Source organism: Mesoplodon densirostris, chromosome 1 (genome assembly GCF_025265405.1).
Source record: "Mesoplodon densirostris isolate mMesDen1 chromosome 1, mMesDen1 primary haplotype, whole genome shotgun sequence".
Classification (NCBI taxonomy): Eukaryota; Metazoa; Chordata; class Mammalia; order Artiodactyla; family Ziphiidae; genus Mesoplodon; species Mesoplodon densirostris.
Window position 1 is genome coordinate 235,032,800 of NC_082661.1, and position 21,594 is coordinate 235,054,393.

At 38.2% G+C, this 21,594-nt stretch overlaps 1 protein-coding gene across 8 annotated transcripts in view; it reads right to left on the reverse strand.

Annotated features, from left to right (window-relative positions):
* Positions 1-6,446: 6,446 nt before the first annotated feature.
* FBXW7 (F-box and WD repeat domain containing 7) overlaps positions 6,447-21,594 on the reverse strand; it is a 210,507-nt gene continuing 195,359 nt past the window's right edge. For all 8 annotated transcript variants that reach the window (XM_060116384.1, XM_060116378.1, XM_060116368.1 and 5 more), the window contains 7 exons: positions 18,414-18,537; positions 16,275-16,411; positions 15,209-15,322; positions 13,777-13,958; positions 11,533-11,758; positions 9,124-9,334; positions 6,447-8,335 (listed from right to left, as the gene is read on the reverse strand). In XM_060116384.1, the coding sequence (XP_059972367.1) occupies positions 8,067-8,335; positions 9,124-9,334; positions 11,533-11,758; positions 13,777-13,958; positions 15,209-15,322; positions 16,275-16,411; positions 18,414-18,537 (1,263 nt within the window). In that variant the 3' untranslated portion in view covers positions 6,447-8,066. The remainder of the gene's footprint in view (positions 8,336-9,123; positions 9,335-11,532; positions 11,759-13,776; positions 13,959-15,208; positions 15,323-16,274; positions 16,412-18,413; positions 18,538-21,594) is intronic.

A 21,594-nucleotide genomic window follows, 5' to 3' on the forward strand; every position in this document is an offset into this window, starting at 1 on the left:
ATCTTCTAAGTCTTTTATGTTTTCTCTGCTAATTTCCATCTCTTTTTTAACTTTCTGTTTGATTTGCTCAATTTTTATTTTCTATTGAAGGTTTTTCTTTTTCTTTTTGAATTTCTACCACATTTTAGTTTCCACGAGGCCTTTAAAATATTGCATCCTGTTCCTGTATTATAAGATAGTATTTTACCTTTCTACTGTTCTTTTTCCAAGTTTATTTCATAACGTTTTTGGCTTAGTCTTTCAAATTGGAGGTCTTTCTCAGATGTTTGGTGATTCTTGACTATCTGTTCATATTTAAGAGATAGACACTAAAAATCAGAGAGAAGGCTCTCTGTATTGGTTGGGGTTCACTGGAAGAGGAGTTTCTCCTTTGATTGGGAGGGGAGTCAACTTTCATTGGAGGGACTCTCGCCTCTCCCACCAACACCAGTACATGGAAACTTTTTTCCCTGCTGTTCGCTTCTCTGGGAAAGAATCCTCTGGTATATGCCAGACTGTTGGCCTTCTGGGACAGAGTGGGGGAGCACTGCAGACTGTAACTTAATCTCCCGTTTCATTTCTGAGCCTCACTCCCCGCTGCCTCTGCCTAAGCCTGGGTCTGCAGTTTGTGTCACATCCCTTCATAGTTCTTGTAAATGGCAAGTGTGTTGGGCCTGGAGAGGGGTGGGTTCAACACAGATGGTCCCCTGGCTGCAAGAAGATGAGAAAGAGAGGTAGGTCCCACTCACCCCTGCTCTTACTTTCAATCAGTCCCCAGTTCTGAGCCCTGTGTCTGGCCTCACCGTCCACATAGAGGGGTCAGCTCACTTCCCATTAGTGCCCCCCTCTTCGTGGGCACTTTGGGTTATCTCATGTAACATTCACAAGTTTCTCCTCTACCGATGATGACCGAGATTCAGAAAGATTAAAAAAAAAAGTCTTCCAGAGTCACACAAGTGGCTGAGATGGAATTTGACTACAGCTGTATTTCTTGATAATAATAACAAAAACAAAGGCTGCTAACATTTATTGAGGATTCACCATGTATCAGTCCTGAGAATGCAAACGCTTGCTCCTCGTTTGCCTAGTTGTTTGGGGGGGCACAAGGGCATCAATGGTGATTTATTAAAAAAAAAAATTCTTGTATAACTAAAGCGTCCATCTTTTGTAGAAATAGCATATATTTTTCCCTAAATGATCTGGAAGCAAACTCTCTTTTAATAATACACTGTTTTACCCATTATTCCTATATTTTCATCGCTATGCCTTTCTTTTTAGGCAAATCACTCTCTTTTGACTCTGCAACTGGAAAAAGTGATTCCAATTTTCCAACAAAAGGGGATTCATTACAGCCAGACCATAGCAGGAATCTACTACACACTGTTCTTCAGGGCTCCCTAGTTGAAATCCAGGCCCATGCCTGCTTCTGTGGCTTTGTCAGCTCCCAGGTCGGCAGGTTGGGACTGAGACTGTGTCATTTTCTGGTATGATCTACGACATACTACATGTTCCTATATTTGCAAGGCAGTTGTGAATCAATGCATAATAAAGTGGGTAAGAGCTTGGGCTCTGGGGCCACAAGCCCAGGTTTGAATCCCAGTTTCTACAAGTTTTTTTTTTTTTCTTCTTAACTTCGTGGCCTTGAGCAAGTGCCTTGACATCTCTGTACCTGTTTCCTCATCTGTAAAATAGGGCTAATAATAAGATATCATAGGACAGCTGAGAAGATTAATGAGTAATAAATGATTTTAAAGTACTTGTCGCCGTGCTAAGTTATAATAAGTGTATGATAGCAGCTAGCTACCATTTTTACTGTTGATATCTACAACCTTTAATGAATACTTACTGCATACCAGGCACATTGCTAAATGCTCAACATACAATGTCTCATGTAATCCCCATGACATGTTACCCCATTTACAGATGAGTGGATTAGAGCTGGGAGAACAGAGGAGGATCTTCCCTGAAACTCATGAAGCTGAGCTTCAGGGCCCCTCCTTTAACAGATCTCTGTGAGCGCTGGGGGTGCTAGGACATGCAGGGGGAAGGAGAAGCCAGCCTGCAGTCAGAAGCACTTCTATTAAGCGACTCTGGCAATTGCCTAAAGAGATCTCAGAGAAAGGGATCTGAATTACCAAGGCCTCAGTAAGTTGTCATAATCTTTATCATTCTAAATGTTCACTTTGGGATCTAATTTTGTAAGTTTTTTCTTTTCTTTAAGAGGGTCCTTAAGTTTATGAGCTTCAGGTCTCCCAAACTCAGATCTGACTCTTAACAGAGGTGCATCCAGTCTTACTTTTAATCTCTACACCATATTATGTCCTTGCAAGATTGATTTAAGATCATAAAGTCACTTTATAGGAATGGAGAGAATCCTCAAACTGAAAGGCTCATGGTAGCAGGGGACTAGACTGTCTTGCTGCCTGCGTTTAGCAAGGCATAATGGTTTGGTGAAGTATTAATGGGCTTCATTAATATATGTTTAAAAAGTCTTGCAAGTAACCTTCCTTCCTCTTATGGGGAATAGTGGTTTGATGTCTCTTTTATAATCTATGAATCTCCTAGTAAAGCAGTAAACTGGCAATATATTTCTGTGCTCTATTATGTTTGAACTTTTGATTTGCAAGAGTGATTTCAACATAATTTTCCTTTTGCAGAGCATGACCGCTGAAGCAAAGCAAAACCCAAAGATAAACAGCCTTCGTAAGTTTGGCCACGATAGATTTTCCAAAGCAAAGAATAAAACATCAAAATGTCCGCTCAGTGGTTCCTTGTCCTTAAGAATCCTGGGGAGAATCAGATCATCTGAAATAGAAACTCTGCTATTTTTATACCCAATTGCAAACTGGGAAGTCGCCAGGCTTTCATCTCAGCAATGAGTCTTCCTAGGAACTGGGTCTAGAATTTATTTACACTTTGGGGAAAGGTGCATTCTGAGTCATTTCAACTTTTGGTGCTCTTCCTTTTTTTGAAGAACCTTTGAATTACCTTTTAATATTTCTGATCTCCTCCACCTAGAAAGAGACGGTGGTAGAGGAATGAAGTTGGCAAGAACCTCCCACCTTTGGGCATCACTAGTGTTAATCAAATGGACAATGAGATGTGTTGGCTAGTGAACTATGCCACGCTATGTTTGTTTGCAATTCAAATCGACGACTGGCACTCCCCAAAATGGGGAGCTGGGTGCAGCCACTTTGGACCCATTTAAAATCCATCTCCTTGGCAGGCAATGGCAAAATAAAAAACCGTGCACCCACTTTTCAAATTACCATATGGTAATTACCATTTGTTGAATGCAGAACATTGTGTGAAAACACACCCTCTTCACACAGAGGCCATTGATCTATCACAGAAAAGACTTGGGAAGTCTCTAGGCCACCAACAACCTTCCCTTCATATGGCCCATTCCTTTATTTTTTCATGGATGATGAGGGGAAAGGCTTAATGGAAATGTTATATAAACAGGTTCCAATATATTCTTGTATATGCACGTTGTGTACACATGCACACACATAACCTATCTCCAAAACGCAGTGAGTCAGGGAACATGAAAACAACCTGTGTCAGAAGCATTTATTCAGATTCATTCACCAGCAACACTAAACCACTTTGACTATCGGTAGAATTCCAAATGGCTTTAAAAACTAGGAGTTTCTCCTAGAATTGCTGCAAGGGATGACAAGGTCGAATCCTCTGTTGCCGATGAATCTGGTGGAGTAGGGGTTACAGCACTGACTCGTTTATTGGGGGTGAGGATGACTAATAGAAGGAAAATGAATACAGTTGTATCTGAGGGAAGGAATCAGAATCAATGTGATGTGAATCTAATCTACTCGTGCCAAGCAAGCCACTTGTTTCTGGTTTCTATTAATATGGGATGTTAGGAGTTACAGGAGCCAGGACAGAGCTGGGCAGGTCCTGTCAGGTAGTTTCTCTGTCCACCTTGGTGTCTTTGTTTCACAGAGTGCAGTGAGTGCATCCGGGAAAAGTGTGCAGAAAACAAGGCACAGCCTGGGTCTGGGGAAGCTGTCCTCTATCCTGTTTCACTTCCGGGAAGAGAAAGGCACAGAGGTCTTTGTTATCTGATTGTAGCCTCCAATCAATTCAGAGAAGTAGAAAGGAGACTTTATAACAGGCTAGCCCAAAAGGCATAGAGAAAATGGCTTAAAAACAGTTAATACACTTAACTAAATGTCAACTACCTTTTGAAATTAAACAAATAGGTAGGTTGAAACATTTACTTAACCATTTGGCAGGTACTAGCTGTTGCAAATTAATGTAATAGCTGTGCTTCTTAAACAGCAGGAAGGGAGTTTCCAAGTGGCAAAATTATAAACAATTCCAATTAAAAAAAAAGAGAGAGAGATAGTAAACTCTCTTTGCTCAGTTCAACAGGTATTTACTGAGCTTTTATGGGTTACTCTGTGTCCTAATTTTAGTTTCAGGCAATGTTTGATCTTTGGGAAATTGTAACATCTAAATGTGGGGACTGCCTTTACTCCGGTATAAAGAGTTGAAAATTCAGTTATATAAGGTGGTGAATTTCTTCATTAAGGAGGCCACAAAGCAGGGTTCCCTTTGTGACATTTCTTACTTCAATGACAATACTTTAATTCCTTTAGGATGAGGGTAATATTTTCCCTTTCAGGAATAGATCCACTATAATAAAGATTATTCATTTATTCATAAATAATACTTAATGAACATATATAAAATCACTCCTAGGTGCTCCATATCTGTCTTTTACAAGGTTTCTGTAAGACTCAAATGAGAAATCTATGTGACTCCACTTAAAAAATGTAAATTGCTATATAGAGAGAAATACTATTTTTGTTTCATACCTGAATGAGTCACAAATACATTCAATTGCTCCCAAATATAGCAAGTTACAATTATCTGGGTCTATTTTCTTAAAGTTGTAATAGCAGCTACCACTTAATTGAGCTACAAGTGCCAGCAGTGTGCCGTGTGCTTTATAACATCGTGTTTAATCCCTACAATAACCTTAGGAGTTGGATAGTCTCTACCTCCTAGAAGATGAGGAAACATGAGGTCAAGTAATCTGATGAAGGTCCCGTAAATAGACAGAACTGGGATTTGGATTCAGGTGTATCTGTCTGTGAACTCATTCTATACTGTACATTTATTTTTATTGATGATGTTGTTCTTCAATTGTATTAGAGTCAAGCCACATTTATGTTATGAAAAATCAAGCAGTTTCAAGACTACCAAGTAGGATTACAGCTTCTTCTCAATCACTGAGTTGTCCGTGTGAACAGCAGTCACGGCTCCAGGCTTCGCCCCGGTTCTCCCTAAAGCAGGCCGGGCCGTTCACCTGCACTTCGTTGCCTAATACGACTTCTGTCTTTAACCATGTGGCTTTTTGTCTTTTCCCTTAACCTGTCACTTCTTTCCGATGTTCTTGTGCCTGTAATGTGCTGTGGACTAAAAAACCAAATAACCAAACGTACTGGAAGGTCTCTAGGGCAGTGGTTCTCAAAAGTCGTGTCCATACCCCACCTGGTGAGCTAGTTTAAATACAGATTCTTGGGTCCCATCCCCAGATGTTCTCATTCAGCAGTTTTGGGAGAGTGAGGCCCAAGCATTGCTGCCTTAGGAGTAAAGAACACATACTTCGTGACTGTGAGAAATTTATTCTCTAAGTAGCATCAATATTTGTTAACTTTCCAACGTTCACCTCGGGCCTAGACAGTTGAGATTCCTGGAGATACACACATGGCAGAAACCTGCTACTTGAGAGGCTACCTAATTTGAGTAACTGAACTTCATTTTTTTCCCTTACTTTATAAAATGCTAGATTTATTCAATAAAACAGTGACAAAAGAGCCTGAAATTACCACAAAAATGATCCCCCCCGCCCCCGCCACGAATCTTGCTTTATAGTCTGTCAAAATTCTAGGTTTCTTTCTCCTTAAAGGGCATGAGTGTGAATCCTGGTGCTTGGCCAGGTACCTGACTCCTGACAAACACCTAACCCGTGTGAGCCGCAGTCCTGCCCTCATCTTTAAAGTGGAGAGAATGGTGTCTACATCTCAGGATGGTGGGAGCTTCAGAGAGGACGCATAGAAAGTTCCTGGTAAGTAGTCGACACGTGGTCACATTTTAAAAATGAACTTCCTATAGGAATTCTAGTTGCAACTACCATAGAAGTCTGGTGGCTCTTTGAGGGACGAGATTTCATACGTATATACCCCAGTGTAATAGAGATGAGCACAGTGCTACATCCTCCTGCACAGCTGAAATAAATACAATTTGCATCTTGCCGCCCACTGTTCTTACTTTGGCTGTGGACAGCAGGCCTGGAAGCATCCATTTCTATGCCGCACTACAGGGGAGGCGAAGATTAACATATCAGAGACAAACCCTAAATATTGATAATGACGTGGTACTACCTCAGTGGAAGAACCAGGCATACTAACATGAAAAAACACATTTTATTGCACTTAAGTTATAAGAAAATAAAATTTCTAAGTGAATCAAACCATAGACACAATCCCTTTAAAGGTTGTTTTCCTCCATCATGTCAGGTTGTTACATAACTAAAATTAACCAACTTGAATCTGATTGTTTTAAATCAGACTATAAATAAAACAAACAAAAAAAATAAACAGGAGGAGGAAAAAAAGATCACCTAGGATACAGTGTTAAACCACTTTCACAGTTCAGCTTGAGTTGTGGCTCTTGGAGAATGAGGCAAACCATTTGACTTTTTCATTCATTTTGCTTGTTTGCATGTGACGCCTTTACTACAAAAACTGGATAGTTTCTGCTTTGTCAGTTACTCAGAGCAATAAAACTGTAACAGTTGTTTCCCCAAATACTGTAAAACACTAAGACTGACCAGCAACTTTATTTTAACTTTGTGTTTTATATATTTTTAAAATATTTTGTCAGTTTTATTATGTATGTTCATCCATTCACCACAGCCCTCAAAAAGAAAAGTTTCTCCGCAGAACAGGCGGCAACAGCTCTGTTCCAAGGAATGTGTTTTAATTTTTGCCCAGATAAAAGAAAATAAGCTTTGCACACACTCTCAATTCTTTACTTGCAGGCAAACTTCACTCTTTATTTTCTGAAACTCTCCCATTCTCAGCCTCTTAGAGGCACAGATGGTTCAAGTTTCAGTGGCAAAAAGTCTTTTTTTTTCCGTAACCAAACTAGAGCAAATGTGGAATTCAGTCTGGGACTAAAACGTCACAGCAGAAAAAAAATAAAAAAAAATAATTTGCTTTTTTTTTTTTCTTTCTTTCATTTAGCAGCATAAATAAGTTTGGCCACTGGGAGTACAGTACAGGGGTGGGACACAATCCCGTATTTGAAGACCTACTTCTAGCACCAGCATCAAGAATTAAATCCATCTCGGGACTCACAGAACCCAGGACAACTTGCCACCTTTGAGCAACACAGGCATTGCAGAGTGTATGTGGAAGCGACAGGAATAGATGAACAGAGGCTAATACTGTGATTGATTGACATTGGCAATGGTTGGCAAAAAAAAAAAAAAAAAAAAAAAAGCTTTTCATGATAACTGTACAAAAACAATTCACAGTAATTTTTTTCCTTTTTAGCTTTTCCGCTCCAGAAAAATGACTTTTTGTTGCAGATGCTCTCTGGTGAGAAAGTCCACCGGTACTGTGTGGATGTTACTGCAGCTTCTTTCTAGGTCTCAGTGGTAAAAGAACAGGCTAGCAGAATCTGTGACGACATCTCTGCAGTAACGCTGCCCAGCGACCACTGGAGAAGAAAATAAAGAAATAATTGCACCTGGTTTGATTTCGAAAGTCTCGTTTTGCAAAGCTGCCCTCAGTCCAAAGTGAAGCTTTTTCCGGGATGAGCCGGCAGGCGCCTCTCTCGTCAGTTGCGGTTTGTCATCGCTTCCTCTTCTTCTTCTGAGTCTGTAGGTCTTTTCGCTCTGTTGCCCCAATCCAACATCCTGCACCACTGAGAACAAGGGATTTTTTTTCTTTTTCTTTTCTTTTTTCTTTTTTTCTCTTTTTTTCTTTTGCAGGGGGAAGGGCAGGGAGTATGTCGTCTTCACGTTGGGACGATGCCACCTTTCCTGCTCCTCACTTCATGTCCACATCAAAGTCCAGCACCAGCAGCTTGGTTTCCTCCGTCCCGTTGCGACTCCCGACTGCACACACCAGCTTTGTGTTTGAGGCTCTGATCCGCCACACGACTCCCCCGCTCCCCCCACTCTCCAATGTGACTAGGTTGCGAATAAATTCACCCGTTTTCAAGTCCCATAGTTTTACAGTTCCATCATCTGAGCTGGTAATTACAAAGTTCTTGTTGAACTGTAAACAGGTCACAGCACTCTGATGCTTGTTGGGACCTAGGCAAAACCAAAGGAATTTCGTTACTGGTTAGGAATCATGACTAAGGGTCAGTTATACTGTAATTTGTGGAATCTATATTGGAACACACAATAAATGAAATATTTAAAACGCTGCACATTTAGAAACTGTGTTCTGAGTATTTTAGGATCGGCAGGGATGTAAGAAAATCTGGTAGCTATTTGTAACTGAAACGTTTATCTCTGAGGGTTCTGTGTTCCAGGAAGCATGGTTAGCTACCAGGCATACATTTTGTGTCCTGGTTGCATGAATGAGCACTTCTCTCGGTGTGATGTAGATAGTACCAGCATCACGTATTCTGCTCATGGACAATCTATTACCCTACCACTCTGAACTAACCAGTCAAAGGCAAAGGCTGAATGGACACTATTCCAAAACTCTGAGGAAGAGACAAAATCAATGAGTAAAAAAGCTGCAGTAGAGCCCACCAGATGGCCTCGATGAAAAAAAAAAAAAACACTTTCTAAGGGCTATGACTAATAAAAAGAAGTGAATCATGATATCAGAAGTTAACACTGCTGTGCCTCATTTAGTATTAGCGGCTTTCACATGTTTCTTCCTCTAGTTCAGTGGGCACTGTGAATCCTTCCCATCCTACTCCCACTCCTACTCAAGTCAGAGTGGAAAGGCTCATAAACTTATCCAACATAAGTTTTCATTTTGTACGAGGTTAATTCTTTCTGTGACACAAAAGCTCCATATTTCTCTTTTGACCAACAATCTCATTTTTAAGAAACACAACTAAAGGTGGGTAGCCAATATTTACCTTGCAATGTTTGTAAACACTGTCCTGTTTTGATATCCCAGATTTTAACTGTAGAATCTGCATTCCCAGAGACAAGAATGTTGTCTTTGAGTTCCATGCCGCTTGTTAACGACTGGTGTCCTGTTAACGTGTGAATGCAATTCCCTGTCTCCACATCCCAAACTCGGATTGATGTATCAAGAGATCCACTCACCACATGGATGCCATCAAACTACAACAGACACAGTTTATTAGACTAGAAGTGTACATATTCTTGATATTATTTATTGACCTTAATCCTAAAAGGGGACGGGAGTAAAGCATGAGAACAAAATGCCAGGAACAAAAGGAGGTACTAGGACAAAGTGCATGCAATCAAGCAACTCCACAGGGCATGTTCTCAGAAGCTTCTACCAGAAATGCTAAATTTTTATGGCCAGTGGCTTCAAACTAGATGCAGAAACAATTTTCAAAAAACCACCTAAAATGAACATATTATTTTCAGATCATCTGGCCACATTTACTAGCTACATACCATGAATGATTCAATATGGATTGCCATTTGAGTTTTACTTCCCAATAGGAAGCTTAAACTGCTGACGTGGTTTATGAATAAAGGGTGTGCTTATCAACACCTATGCCATGAAAAGGGCTGGAGATAGCTTTCATGATATTTCAAAGTAAGTTCCATTAAAAATTGTATGTAAAATAAAAATTTCATTTACAAGAACCTAATGCTATTTAGGAAATGTGCCAACAGATAATTATATCTGGAATTAGAAGTGGTGGCATTTTGAGAACAAAAGCAAACTATATACAGCATCTCTTCTCCAGCTTCCCAGCTATACCCAAAGTCAACAAATATCTACCAATTCCCAGATCTATAATAATGTTACCACCTCTTTCCTCAATCTAATGGCTTATTTAAATAAGATTATTATATTCATTAAGGTTCGAACATATCATGAAACATACAAACAATTGCATCCAATTCCCTCTCCTCCAAATTCATAACCTTTTCTAAGTTAACAGACATCTTTATTATATGTCAATATTTCATGACATGGACAGTATTCCATCAGTTAAGATACAAATACCCCAACGACAGAACTGAGAGCCCTGGGACTACATACTAATTTGCTGATTACTAATGGGCAGTAACTGGTAAACAAGCTATGTAAGTAACAGGAAATACAGCTGACCCTTGAACAACATGGGTTTGAACCGGGAGGGTCCACACCTATACTCGAATTTCTTTCGCTAAATACCTACTACACAATCCCAGGTTGGTTGAATTCTTGGATGTGGAACTGCAGATACGGAGGGCCAACTGTAAAGTTATTCGAGGATTTTCGACTGGAGTTGGGGGTGGGGGTGGGGTGGTTGGTGCCCCTGACTCCTAAGTTGTTCAAGGGTCAACTGTATTTTTGAATTGAAAATGTTGTCTTTCATGAAACGAAACAAGATCTATTTTCTAAACTTGCTATTAATCTAGTTATTTATGTCAAAATATGGCAATCTATTCTAGAACATCAGGTTCAAATGAAAACAAACCAAAAATCAGTTTAAGTCAAATTTACTTCTCATGACTACAAACCAGCAGCCCTGTGACAGCAGAGCAGCTTTGTGCAGAAAGTTCCACTTCCACCTTGAATGGGGACGGAATCACAATTACATGGTCCATCAACTTCCAGCTATCAAGGCAAAGGGGCAACTGTTGGCCAAATTAATCCTCTAAGAAGTTTATTAAAATCCAGGTTATTCTCCTATGAGACCATCTACCCATTAATTAACACAGCAAAATTTAGGGCCCCAAAGTCTCAGGTTCCAAGGAAAATATTTGTATTTTAGAGGGAAATCAATCACAGAAAAATTGAAACAAATCATTTAAATAATTTCAAAATTTATGCTTTCTTCATGCCAATTTTAAAGTATACGTAGGGACTTCCCTGGTGGCACAGTGGTTATGAATCCACCTGCCAGTGCAGGGGACACGGGTTCGAGCCCGGGTCTGGGAAGATCCCACATGCCACGGAGCAACTAAGTCCATGTGCCACAAGTACTGAGCCTGCACTCTAGAGCCCGCGAGCCACAACTACTGAGCCTGCACTCTAGAGCCCACGAGCCACAACTACTGAAGCCTGCGCCTAGAGCCCATGCTCCGCAACGAGAAGCCCGCGCACCGCAACAAAGAGTAGCCCCCGCTCGCTGCAACTAGAGAAAGAATGCGCACAGCAACAGAGACCCAATGCAGCCAATAAATAAATAAAGTTTATTTAAAAAAAATAAAGTATATGTAAACAGAATAATTTGATTCACCTTTTTTTGAACTGTATTGGATCAGCAATCTGACAGTGATTATGAGTAAGACAACCTTATGACTCATCAACAGAGCAGCTCAGGAGAGAGCAGGAGAGACAGGTCTCTTACCTGTAACGAGTAGACCCTGTTGGTGTGCCCCTGCAGTGTGTGCAGACAGGTCTCCGTCTCCGGGTCCCACACCTTCACCATAAAGTCATACGCTCCACTCACAACCCTTCTGCCATCATATTGAACGCAGCGGACCGCTGCTACATGACCCATCAAAACATGTAAACACTGGCCTGTCTCAATATCCCAAACCCTAAGGGTGGCATCTCGAGAACCACTAACAACTCTGTAGGGGGGAAAACAGAAAAAAGAATGTATTAGAATTTTGATATTGTGAGAAAACATGATACATAAAATGTCTGTGGTTATTAAAACTTTTTTTCCTTAAGCAGGAATACCTGTTTTCAAAATAAATACATACTATGTAAAACCTTGATATATAAACATGCAAAAGTTGAGTTACTCTGATTGGGATGGGAAGTTGGAAAGCCTAGAATTCTGCCTGTTTGATTCCTCCACCTATGAGGGACCCAGGAGCACCTTGGGGTCCTGTGGAACAGTTTTAAGGCTACTGTACTATAATTAGAAATGACAAAGAGGAAGAAGAGGAAGATGAAGTCAAAGAAGATAAAGAAGCAGCAGCGGAAGCAGCCAGCTCTAAACACATACAATAAGATCTTGATTTTAGAAATAAAATGTTAGTGTGGGCAATATGTGTAAAATGCTAATGGGTGGCAGTATTTTGAAAAACTTAAATTTTCTTCTTTATTCTTTCTGTCATTTCCTCCAATTTTAATTATGAGCACAAAGTCCCTTTGTGACTAGGGAAAAAATTCAATGAAGGTTTTTCAACAAAACAAATCAGAACCTGGAGTTTAAACAGCTAAACATATGAGCTTTACACCATATACTCTGGTTAAGTTAACCAGTTTTAAACATGTCCTCTAACAAAGGCTGCTTATGTTTATGTTTAAAAATATTCTGTAGGCTACCGGGGCATTAAGACATACAGATTTTTAGAACATACACATGTAGGGGCAACAGAAATCCCTTAAAACTCTGACCCAACATTTATTCTCTTCCGAAGACCAGAGTGATACAAATATGGCAATCACCTTTGGATTACAAAGGAGAGTTGAAAACTCAGATGTCTTTAATGTCATTCCTAAGAGATTTAAGAAAGGCCAGAGTTTCCACCTTTGGAATAGTAGAAAATGGAAGCATTGAGCGATTTAAGTCAGAACATAATGGAAACTGAAATGCAAGGTCTCTTGATACCAATCCCCCCCCCCAATTTTAATAGTAGAGCACATTGTTCAAAGTAGATTCAAATTACAAGTGAGAAGGTACTTTTCTGCACATATTACAAATCTAAAGTGAAATCTGCTAAATGTAATGGTTCTTGATAAAGAAGATGCCATGGACAGAATGAATTAACGGTAAAAACTGGAGTGGATTCACTGTCAGGACCCTTCAGAGAGACCTTTTCTGACAAGGGAGGTAGAAATCACATCTGTTTAACAGGGGTACCGTGAAGACACGCCAATGGAAGATAGAAAGGACTTTAATAGGAGGGCTCTGTAGGAGGAGATAAAAGCAACAGCAAAGATGCCGAGAAGAAAAAGGCAAGCAGTCTGGTTTGGCTTAAACTATTTTGAAAACTAGATTGAGGGTTTCTTCCTTAATTCGGTAGGCAACAGTAGGCTCCCAAAGGGCAGCGGTACTACTGTAATGAGAGGAGGTTCTCTGCAGCTGTGTAAAAGGTGACCGAGTTTGAAAGCTCTGTCAGTAGTTCAGGTGATAGGTAATGAGAAAATAAGTTAAAACCCACAGGCCTCAGCTTTTGCCCAGACACAGGGGATATGATGGAGTGGGGGAAGGGTGGTGGGTAATTAAAAAGACTCAGAGACTTGAAGCCTGAATTACGGAATGTGTCCCACTACTGGAAATATATGCCCCCCCCCACCAATTTTTTTGAAGATGATGAGTCATCAAAGATTTAGAACGATAAAGTAAGGTGTTAGTCAAGATCAGAGAACAGGGTTTCAAGGTGGAAGCCAACAGCACATCAAATGAGGACGGACATTTAAAGGCAACACCCGACTGCCCGATTCTAAGGCAACACACTGCTGCTTTCCTAGCAGAGAAATATCTGCAGTTGAATGATGAGTCTAATTTAGGAGCGTATTATCACTATCTCTCTGTTAGACATAGTAAGTACTGTACAACAGAACTCTATACAAAAGGCCCCAAGTTCACAAGTAACAGAGGAAGAATTCCCAACCCCTACAGGGTTTCCCCTACCTTTTTTCATGGAGATGCATACAACGTACAGTGGAAGTATGCCCATATAAGGTGTGTATACATTCTCCCGTCTCCGCATTCCACACTTTGAGAGTCCGATCTGTAGATCCACTAATAATGATATTGTCTCTCATCTGTGATGACCATACTCCACCTGTGTGTCCCACTAATGTCCTCAGACACTGCAAAAACACTTAAGATGATTACTTTTGGGTAGAAAGAAAAACAATGTAAATAACATTTCAGCAGTTCATTAAAATCTGAAGTAAAGTTATTTATTCAGTTGGAATGTCTGGCATATTAGAAAATCATTTTTCACATCAATATAACATGATCCCATCACTGTGTATTTCTTTGTTTACTCAGCAGCACTGCATATTATACACACACACACAGTCGAGGAACAAGTATGTAGACAGTAAACCTTTCTCACTAAAGTATGACAACTCCGGCCTGGCCTCTTTGATAAAATAATACTAAAATTGCAACTTGGTTTCTTCCATGGGAATGGATTCAGTGAAAGAATGCCAACAGAGTTGGGTGTGGCTACATTCCACATTTCATCTGAATCTGCCCCAAGGCAGTAGTTAGGGTACTTCTAGGCAAGGTACTTCTAGACAAGTAAAGACAGACACTAAAACCCTGAAATAAATCCAAAACTAATATTACACTATGGAAATACGAAGCAGTTTTAAAAAAACTTTTACATCTGACTTGGAATATTTAGAAGATTCTTGCCCAAGAATCAACACGTTATAAGACATTTTAAAAGACAGATTTCCCCCTCCCCACACACTTTCTTCTATTCTTTTTTAGGTGGTCAATTACCTAATTCAAGAAAATATTTTCCATTGGACAGATAAAAATAAGTATTCAGTAGAGAACCATTAAAGTATAATATTGTATGAAGTGAAACTGACTGCCTGGACTGCTTTGTTTCCTTCAAACTCCTATTTAAATAACTAGCCTGCTTCACTTCTATCTTACAGGGTTTGAGATAAATCAAAATTAACATGATGTATTTAACTTTTAAACTATAGGTAGGTTATCAACAAAGTTTACAAGGAAAAAATATATCCCTCAGTCATATTTTTGAAAAAGATTAAAAAGGAAGGAGATATAACTTTGATGGCTAATAAAAGTGGGAAAAATTAACCCCCCCAAAAGAAAAAAAAAGCACATCTGTAAAATCTTAAAATAGCTAAGTCACAAAGATAGACAAACTATTTAAATGAAGAAGAAACTAATGACATCCCTATCATGAGAAACATCATTTTCATGCCAAGAAAAGAGCTGAATTAGAAGCTCTGATATTTGCTATCAAAATAAGCTAGACTCAAAAATGAACCCTTGTCTTCCTTTCACTGGTTGATCCTTGTCAAGGGAGGTACCAAATGGTGACTTTACGAAGTGTAGAGAGAAGCACACTTACTTTGCCTGTGACTGCTGACCAAACTTTTAAAGTGTTGTCATCAGAACCACTAACTATTCGGTTACCACAAAACTGTAAGCATGTGATCACATGATCATCATGTCCTTTCAGCACCTACAACACAGAGGTACAGATCAGAAGTATGTTACTACATTATGTTTCTTAAAATACTGGTGAAAAGAAAAATGAGGCCATAAATAGCAACAGTAATCCACAGTCTATTTCCAGAGTCAAAATTTGTATAAAATATGAAGCATCCTTCCTGGCGGATGAATGAAGTATTAAACATTTGATGGTTTCCATATTCTATTATTTATACTTGAGACATCAACTATTAAAATTTTACTCAGTCAAGACCTCATAAATATGGTTCAAACACAAACGTATTTTATAATCATCTATTTTATCCGCTCAAACCAAAAGAATATGCACTTAAGTTGTGCAATTTTGACACACAAAAACAAAAGCACCTACTAAGTAGAAAGACAATAATCAACTTTTTCAACTTAAAACAAACAAAAAAGCCTGTCATAATGTATACGTCTTAATACAAAATGTCTCCCCAAATTGCTTTTTTCCAGTTGAAAAAAATATAGCTAAGGATTTCAAGTATTTTTGCCATTCTTTATATAATTGAAATGTTATAAGGCAGAAAATCAGAATTATGCTTAAATTTATAAAATTAAAACACACAAAAGCCATCAAAAAACCCCCCAAACGTGGGTACTCCTCAGAAAATCATGCTTAGTCAGAGAGGGAGCAAATTCTTAGGCAGTATGTATATGACACAAAATTCAACAGGATATTCAGAAATTTTCATTTACATGCAATAGATAGAACAACACGTAAGTCAATTCATCTTTTATTCAAGTACAATTAGTTGTCAGACTAGAGATATTAGCACAGAGGAATACTGTCAGTTACATTTTCAGTTATTTTAAAATATATTGTTTTCTTTCTACAGGACATGGGTTGTCAAATTATACTGCTTGTCAGATATGAAAGAGTACACTACGTACTAACACTGATTAATGGTTTCTGTTACACCATGCAAGAGTTCAGTTACCTTAGGAGACTTGAGTTCTCCTCGCCTCCAGTTAGTATCAATTCTGTGCTGCCTGATGTATGCACTTTTCCATGGACTGTGTATGAAACCTGGTTTTATTACTTTTCTTCTCTTGATGTGCAATGGTTCATCAATACCTAAGGTTTAGAAAATTTAGAGTATAATTGCCTTCACCAATAATACAAATTACACATTTTATAATGCATCTCATTTTCTCCTATGCTGAAAACCACTGAAATGCAGAACACTAATTTCTAACACTGTTATTACGAGACACTAATGTAAATTTGCAATCTGTATGGCATGTTTTCTACTGACTATTTCACTTCTCTCAGAATAATTCTATGAAATGTTGGTGAGGATGTGGAGAAATTGGAACCCTTGTGCAATGCTTGTGGGACTATAAAATAATGTAGCTGCTACGGAAAACAGTATGGAGGTTACTCAAAATAAATTAACCATAAAATTACCATATGATCCAGCAATTCCACTTCTGAACATACACCCAAAAGAACTGAAAGCAGGGACTTGAACAGGTATTTGTACATCCATGTTCATAGCAGCATTATTTATAACAGCCAAGAGGTGGAAGCAACCGAAGTGTCCATTGATGGATAAATGGAGAAAAAAGTGTGGTATATACATACAATGGAATGTTTAGTCTTAAAAAAGGAGGGAATTCTGATACATTTGGATGAACCTTGAAGACATTATGCTAAGTGAAATAAGACAGTCACAAAAAGACAAATACTGTATGATTCCACTTATATGAGGTCCCTAGAGTCATCAAATTTATAGAGACAGAAAACAAAATGGTGGTTGCCAGTGCTGCAGGGAAGAGGAATAGGGAGTTACTGTTAAATGGGTATGGAGTTGCAGCTGGGGAAGATGATAAAGTTCTGGAGATGGATGGTGGTGATGGTTCCATAGCAAAGTCAGCATACTTAATGCCGCTGAACTATACACTTAAAAATAGTGAAAGTGATAAATTCTATTTTATGTACAAATTATCACAATTTAAAAAAGTCATTAAAATAATGATTCTATGAGAAGGTATGGCAGGGATAATTAATCCCACTTTATATATATCTGAGAAGAGAAGGTTTCACTGAGTAGTCCAAGCCACAGACAGGGCAGAGGCAGGATTAGAAACTAAGTATCCTGGATCTTTCTTTACCTCTCAGCTTTACTAAAGAGAACCTATAGCGCATCTGTCTTACACTCTATGATTCTTTCTTAAAAATTTTGCTTGTCGGGGCTTCCCTGGTGGCGCAGTGGTTTGAGAGTCCGCCTGCCGATGCAGGGGACACGGGTTCATGCCCCGGTCTGGGAAGATCCCACATGCCACGGAGCGGCTGGGCCCATGAGCCATGGCCGCTGAGCCTGGGCGTCCAGAGCCTGTGCTCTGCAATGGGAGAGGCCCCAACAGTGAGAGGCCCGCGTACCGCAAAAAAAAAAAAAAAAAAAAAAAAAAAAAATTTTTGCTTGTCGAAGGCAAATAATATTTTTGCATAATTTTTTCAAAAGTAATATTTTTCTAGATGCCTGCTGGAAAGAAAAAATGTCCTTTCTTAATATGGATGATACCTACTCCATTACTAGGAAAGGGGATTTTTTTTTTTTTTTTTAAACAGGTCTCAGAACACAGGCTCCATAGTGGGAAGAAAATGGGACTTTACTACTACAGTCCCAGGATTTAAGAATATCTAGCACATAAGAGGTGCTCAAGAAATATTTGTGGAAGAAATGAATAGACTACAAATATTTGAGTATTTAATTGCTAGTTTAATTTGGGGGTTCTCTTTAAATTGTCCTCATCTTGACTTTCTCATTGTTTATTAATTCTACTGGAGACTGGGAAGCAAATGAGATATATTCACTATTAGTTAAAGTACTCACTAAAGGGGTTAGTGGCAAGATTTGGCACATTTGAATGTGTGGAATAACATGTGGATTTTATACAAGTAGGTGAATGTAAATGAAGACGTAGTCTTGATTCTTTGATAGGCTGCCAAAGTTCTCTTTTTTAGTTTATCCACCACTTTATTCTATGTGCACATAAAACTTATTATTATTTTTCAGAATCACTTTGCTTTTTTGAACTATAAAATATTTTCTCTCTGTGATTTTGAACCTTACCCTCTTCTTTACATTTCTCTCTCCAGAGAAGGTTGTCTTCAGCCAAAATTCTCCAGTAGCGACACGTCTGAGCCGCTTGTAGCAGGTCTTTGGGTTCCAGGAATGAAAGCACATAAAGTGCAAGCTATGAAAAGAAAAAGCATAGTATACCATGTGTCTCTTTTTAACTATAAAAAATAAGTTAATTATTCCCTATAGTATAAAGTACTTATAGATAAATGTAATATAATTTTACATTCTAATTTCTAAAATTATGAAAGGCAGTACCTACCTTCTAATATTCAATTTTAACAAATACATACCAGATTTAAAAACACCCTATTGGTTTTTATGAACTTCACCCCACTAACTCCTCACCTCTTCAAGGAATACTTATTAAACCTCCCTGCCTCTTCTCTTGCCTTTGCTCTGTGAACCTCATCTCAAGAATTCTACTATTTATTTATATATATTTTTACTTTATTAGTTGTTTAAATTTTGTCTTTTTGTCTTTTTCTGTCCTCACTACAATATAATTTCACTTAAGAAATGAGATTCCTGTATACTCTGTGTGGCGTAATTTCAGAATCCTTCAGATAGTTAGATATAATTAATAGTTCTTTATTGTATCAAACTTTATATCACAGTGATGAACTTTTCAAACATTTAATCCTTTACTGAAAATGACAAAAGGGAACAATTATTAAACTGCTCCCTAGACCTATAAAAGTAATTGGGTTCTCACTCTTTTATATTGCTTATGGAGATTTTCTGGATGGGCCAGATAGAGTTGTATATTTGAGTTAAGTCTTTGATATATCACTGATTTAAAAGTATTGTTTCCAATACTGGCAAACCGTCAATTTTTTTTCCAGTGTGTAAAGTCAATTCAAATAAATAAAAGAAAAGGAAATAGAAGAAAAAGGAGAACGACAGCTTCCGACTATGCTCATTCAATTAGCCTCACAAATCACATAAAAATTTAAATTATGATATTAGGACACAGTGATCTAAACAGAGCAGCAAAGTTTACTTTCACATGAACTAAGTGACAAAGATTAAAACAAACTATCATTTAAGGGGCCTAGGGTCATATAGGGAGTAAAAGCACAATCTGAATTATTTTTTGATGGTAAACAGGAATTACATGAAATAAATTATGCTTTCCCAATGACTTTGTATCAATATATATACAGAGTTCATCATTAATCACATATTTATTGAGTATATTCTATATAGAAAGTACTTCAACCAGTCAGTATTCAACTTAATACTACTATTGATAAATGACAGTGAAAAATTTTGTGAAATAATTATTTTTGGTCTATCAGAGACGACCATTCAGTATTATATACAGAAACCGAGTCATTTAAAATGAAAAGGCATAACTATATTAAACAATCCATATATGTGTGTGTGTTCACACATACATACACATATACAAATATACACATACATACGTAACTCAACAATATATTTTTTAAATGGATACCCCATGAACCAATTAATTTTGAAACTATCAATCAATCAAAGCCTAGACAAGTTTGCTTAGTGTCAGTCTTAACACCATACTATTAATCTTCTATGTGAAACTGATATTTAACATAGAAATTATCAGGCACAAAGTTATATTTGTGGAAGAGAGATGCTAGTTAATGCCCAAGATATTGAGAATGGTCATATGAAAAAGCCTACTCTTATTTTAGCTATCCAGCTGAAGCAGAAATCAGGTAATTTATAGAAACATTCAAAGGATCCTAAATGCTAAGAAACAAATCCAGAGCAGGTTAGATTTATCCCCAAATCAACAGGTAAAATTTCCTTCATTACTGGTGATTAAGAGATCATCTAGTCCAGTGTCTGCATGCATTAAAAAGAAATGTAAAGAAACACTCAGGTGCTAAGGCAATTTGAAGTGCTAACTTCATAGGTAACTGGCACCCATTCCTTTAAAATAGCAAAGTCCCTAACTCAACCATAAACTTCAACTTATTAAATGTTTGTCCATGCCATCAAAACATCCCTGTATTACAGAAAATACACATAGCATGGGACTTCCCTCGTGGTCCAGTGGTTGAGAATCTGCCTTCCAATGTAGGGGACAAGGGTTCGATCCCTGGTTGGGGAACTAAAATCCCACATGCTGTGGGACAACTAAGCCCACGCTCAGCAACTACTGAGCCCGTGCACTCTAGAGCCTGCATGCCACTACAGAGCCCGCACGCCACTAGAGCCCGCAAGCAGCAACTACTGAGCCCGTGCACTCTGGAGCCCGCACATCACAACTAGAGAGAAGCCCACGTGCCACAACTAGAGCAGCCCACATGCTGCAGTGAAGATCCCTCATGCTGCAACTAAGACCTGATGCAGCCAAATAATAATTTTTTTTAAAAAAGAGAAAATATACATAGAAAAATATGAATAAGAAAATCAGAACCAGGAAAAATATAAATAGAAAAGGTTTAAACTAGAGGAAAAGTAGAACACAAATATCCTGGCAACAGTATTTTACATGGTTTTTTAATTAGGCTGCCAAGCAAAAAGAAAACAGCAATTAGTTATACCAGTTCCTCAAAAGAAACAAGGTTTTGTCATGCAGGGTTCCTTATAGGGGACAGAGAGTGGCCATTGTCCCAAACTACATCTCTACAATACCACAGAGGGGGTTACAGGTTTCTTGGAGCCAAATCAAATGCTCTAGCTAATGCAGTTTTCTATTAATTTGTATTAAAGGTAAACTCTTGATTAGTAATTCTTCCTAAGGACTACTTCCACACAAGAAAAGCTCTTAAATCGAAAATTTATTTCAGATGATTATCTTTTCTTCGGCCAAACTTGTCATTTCAATGAGAGTTGCTGTTTTTTGTTTTTCAGTATAACTTATATTGGGTTGGCCAAAAAGTTCATTCGGTTAGTGAATACATTGTTCAATAAAATTCCTGGTGAAAATGAAAAAACGTGTCTTTTATTTTTACTTAAAACCGAAAAAACTTTTTGGCCAATCCAATATAAAAGACCACCATATTATACTTAAAAAGTAGCTAATACTTCCCCAGAATTGCTATATTTCAGTGGATTGAAATAGTGAAAGAAAAAGAAAAGAATAAAGAAAATGTTGGCCAATCCTATGTTAAGAATTTAGGTTTTGTTCTAGATCATCTACTGTATCACTATGCTTTCCTTGGCGTTTACTTACAAAATA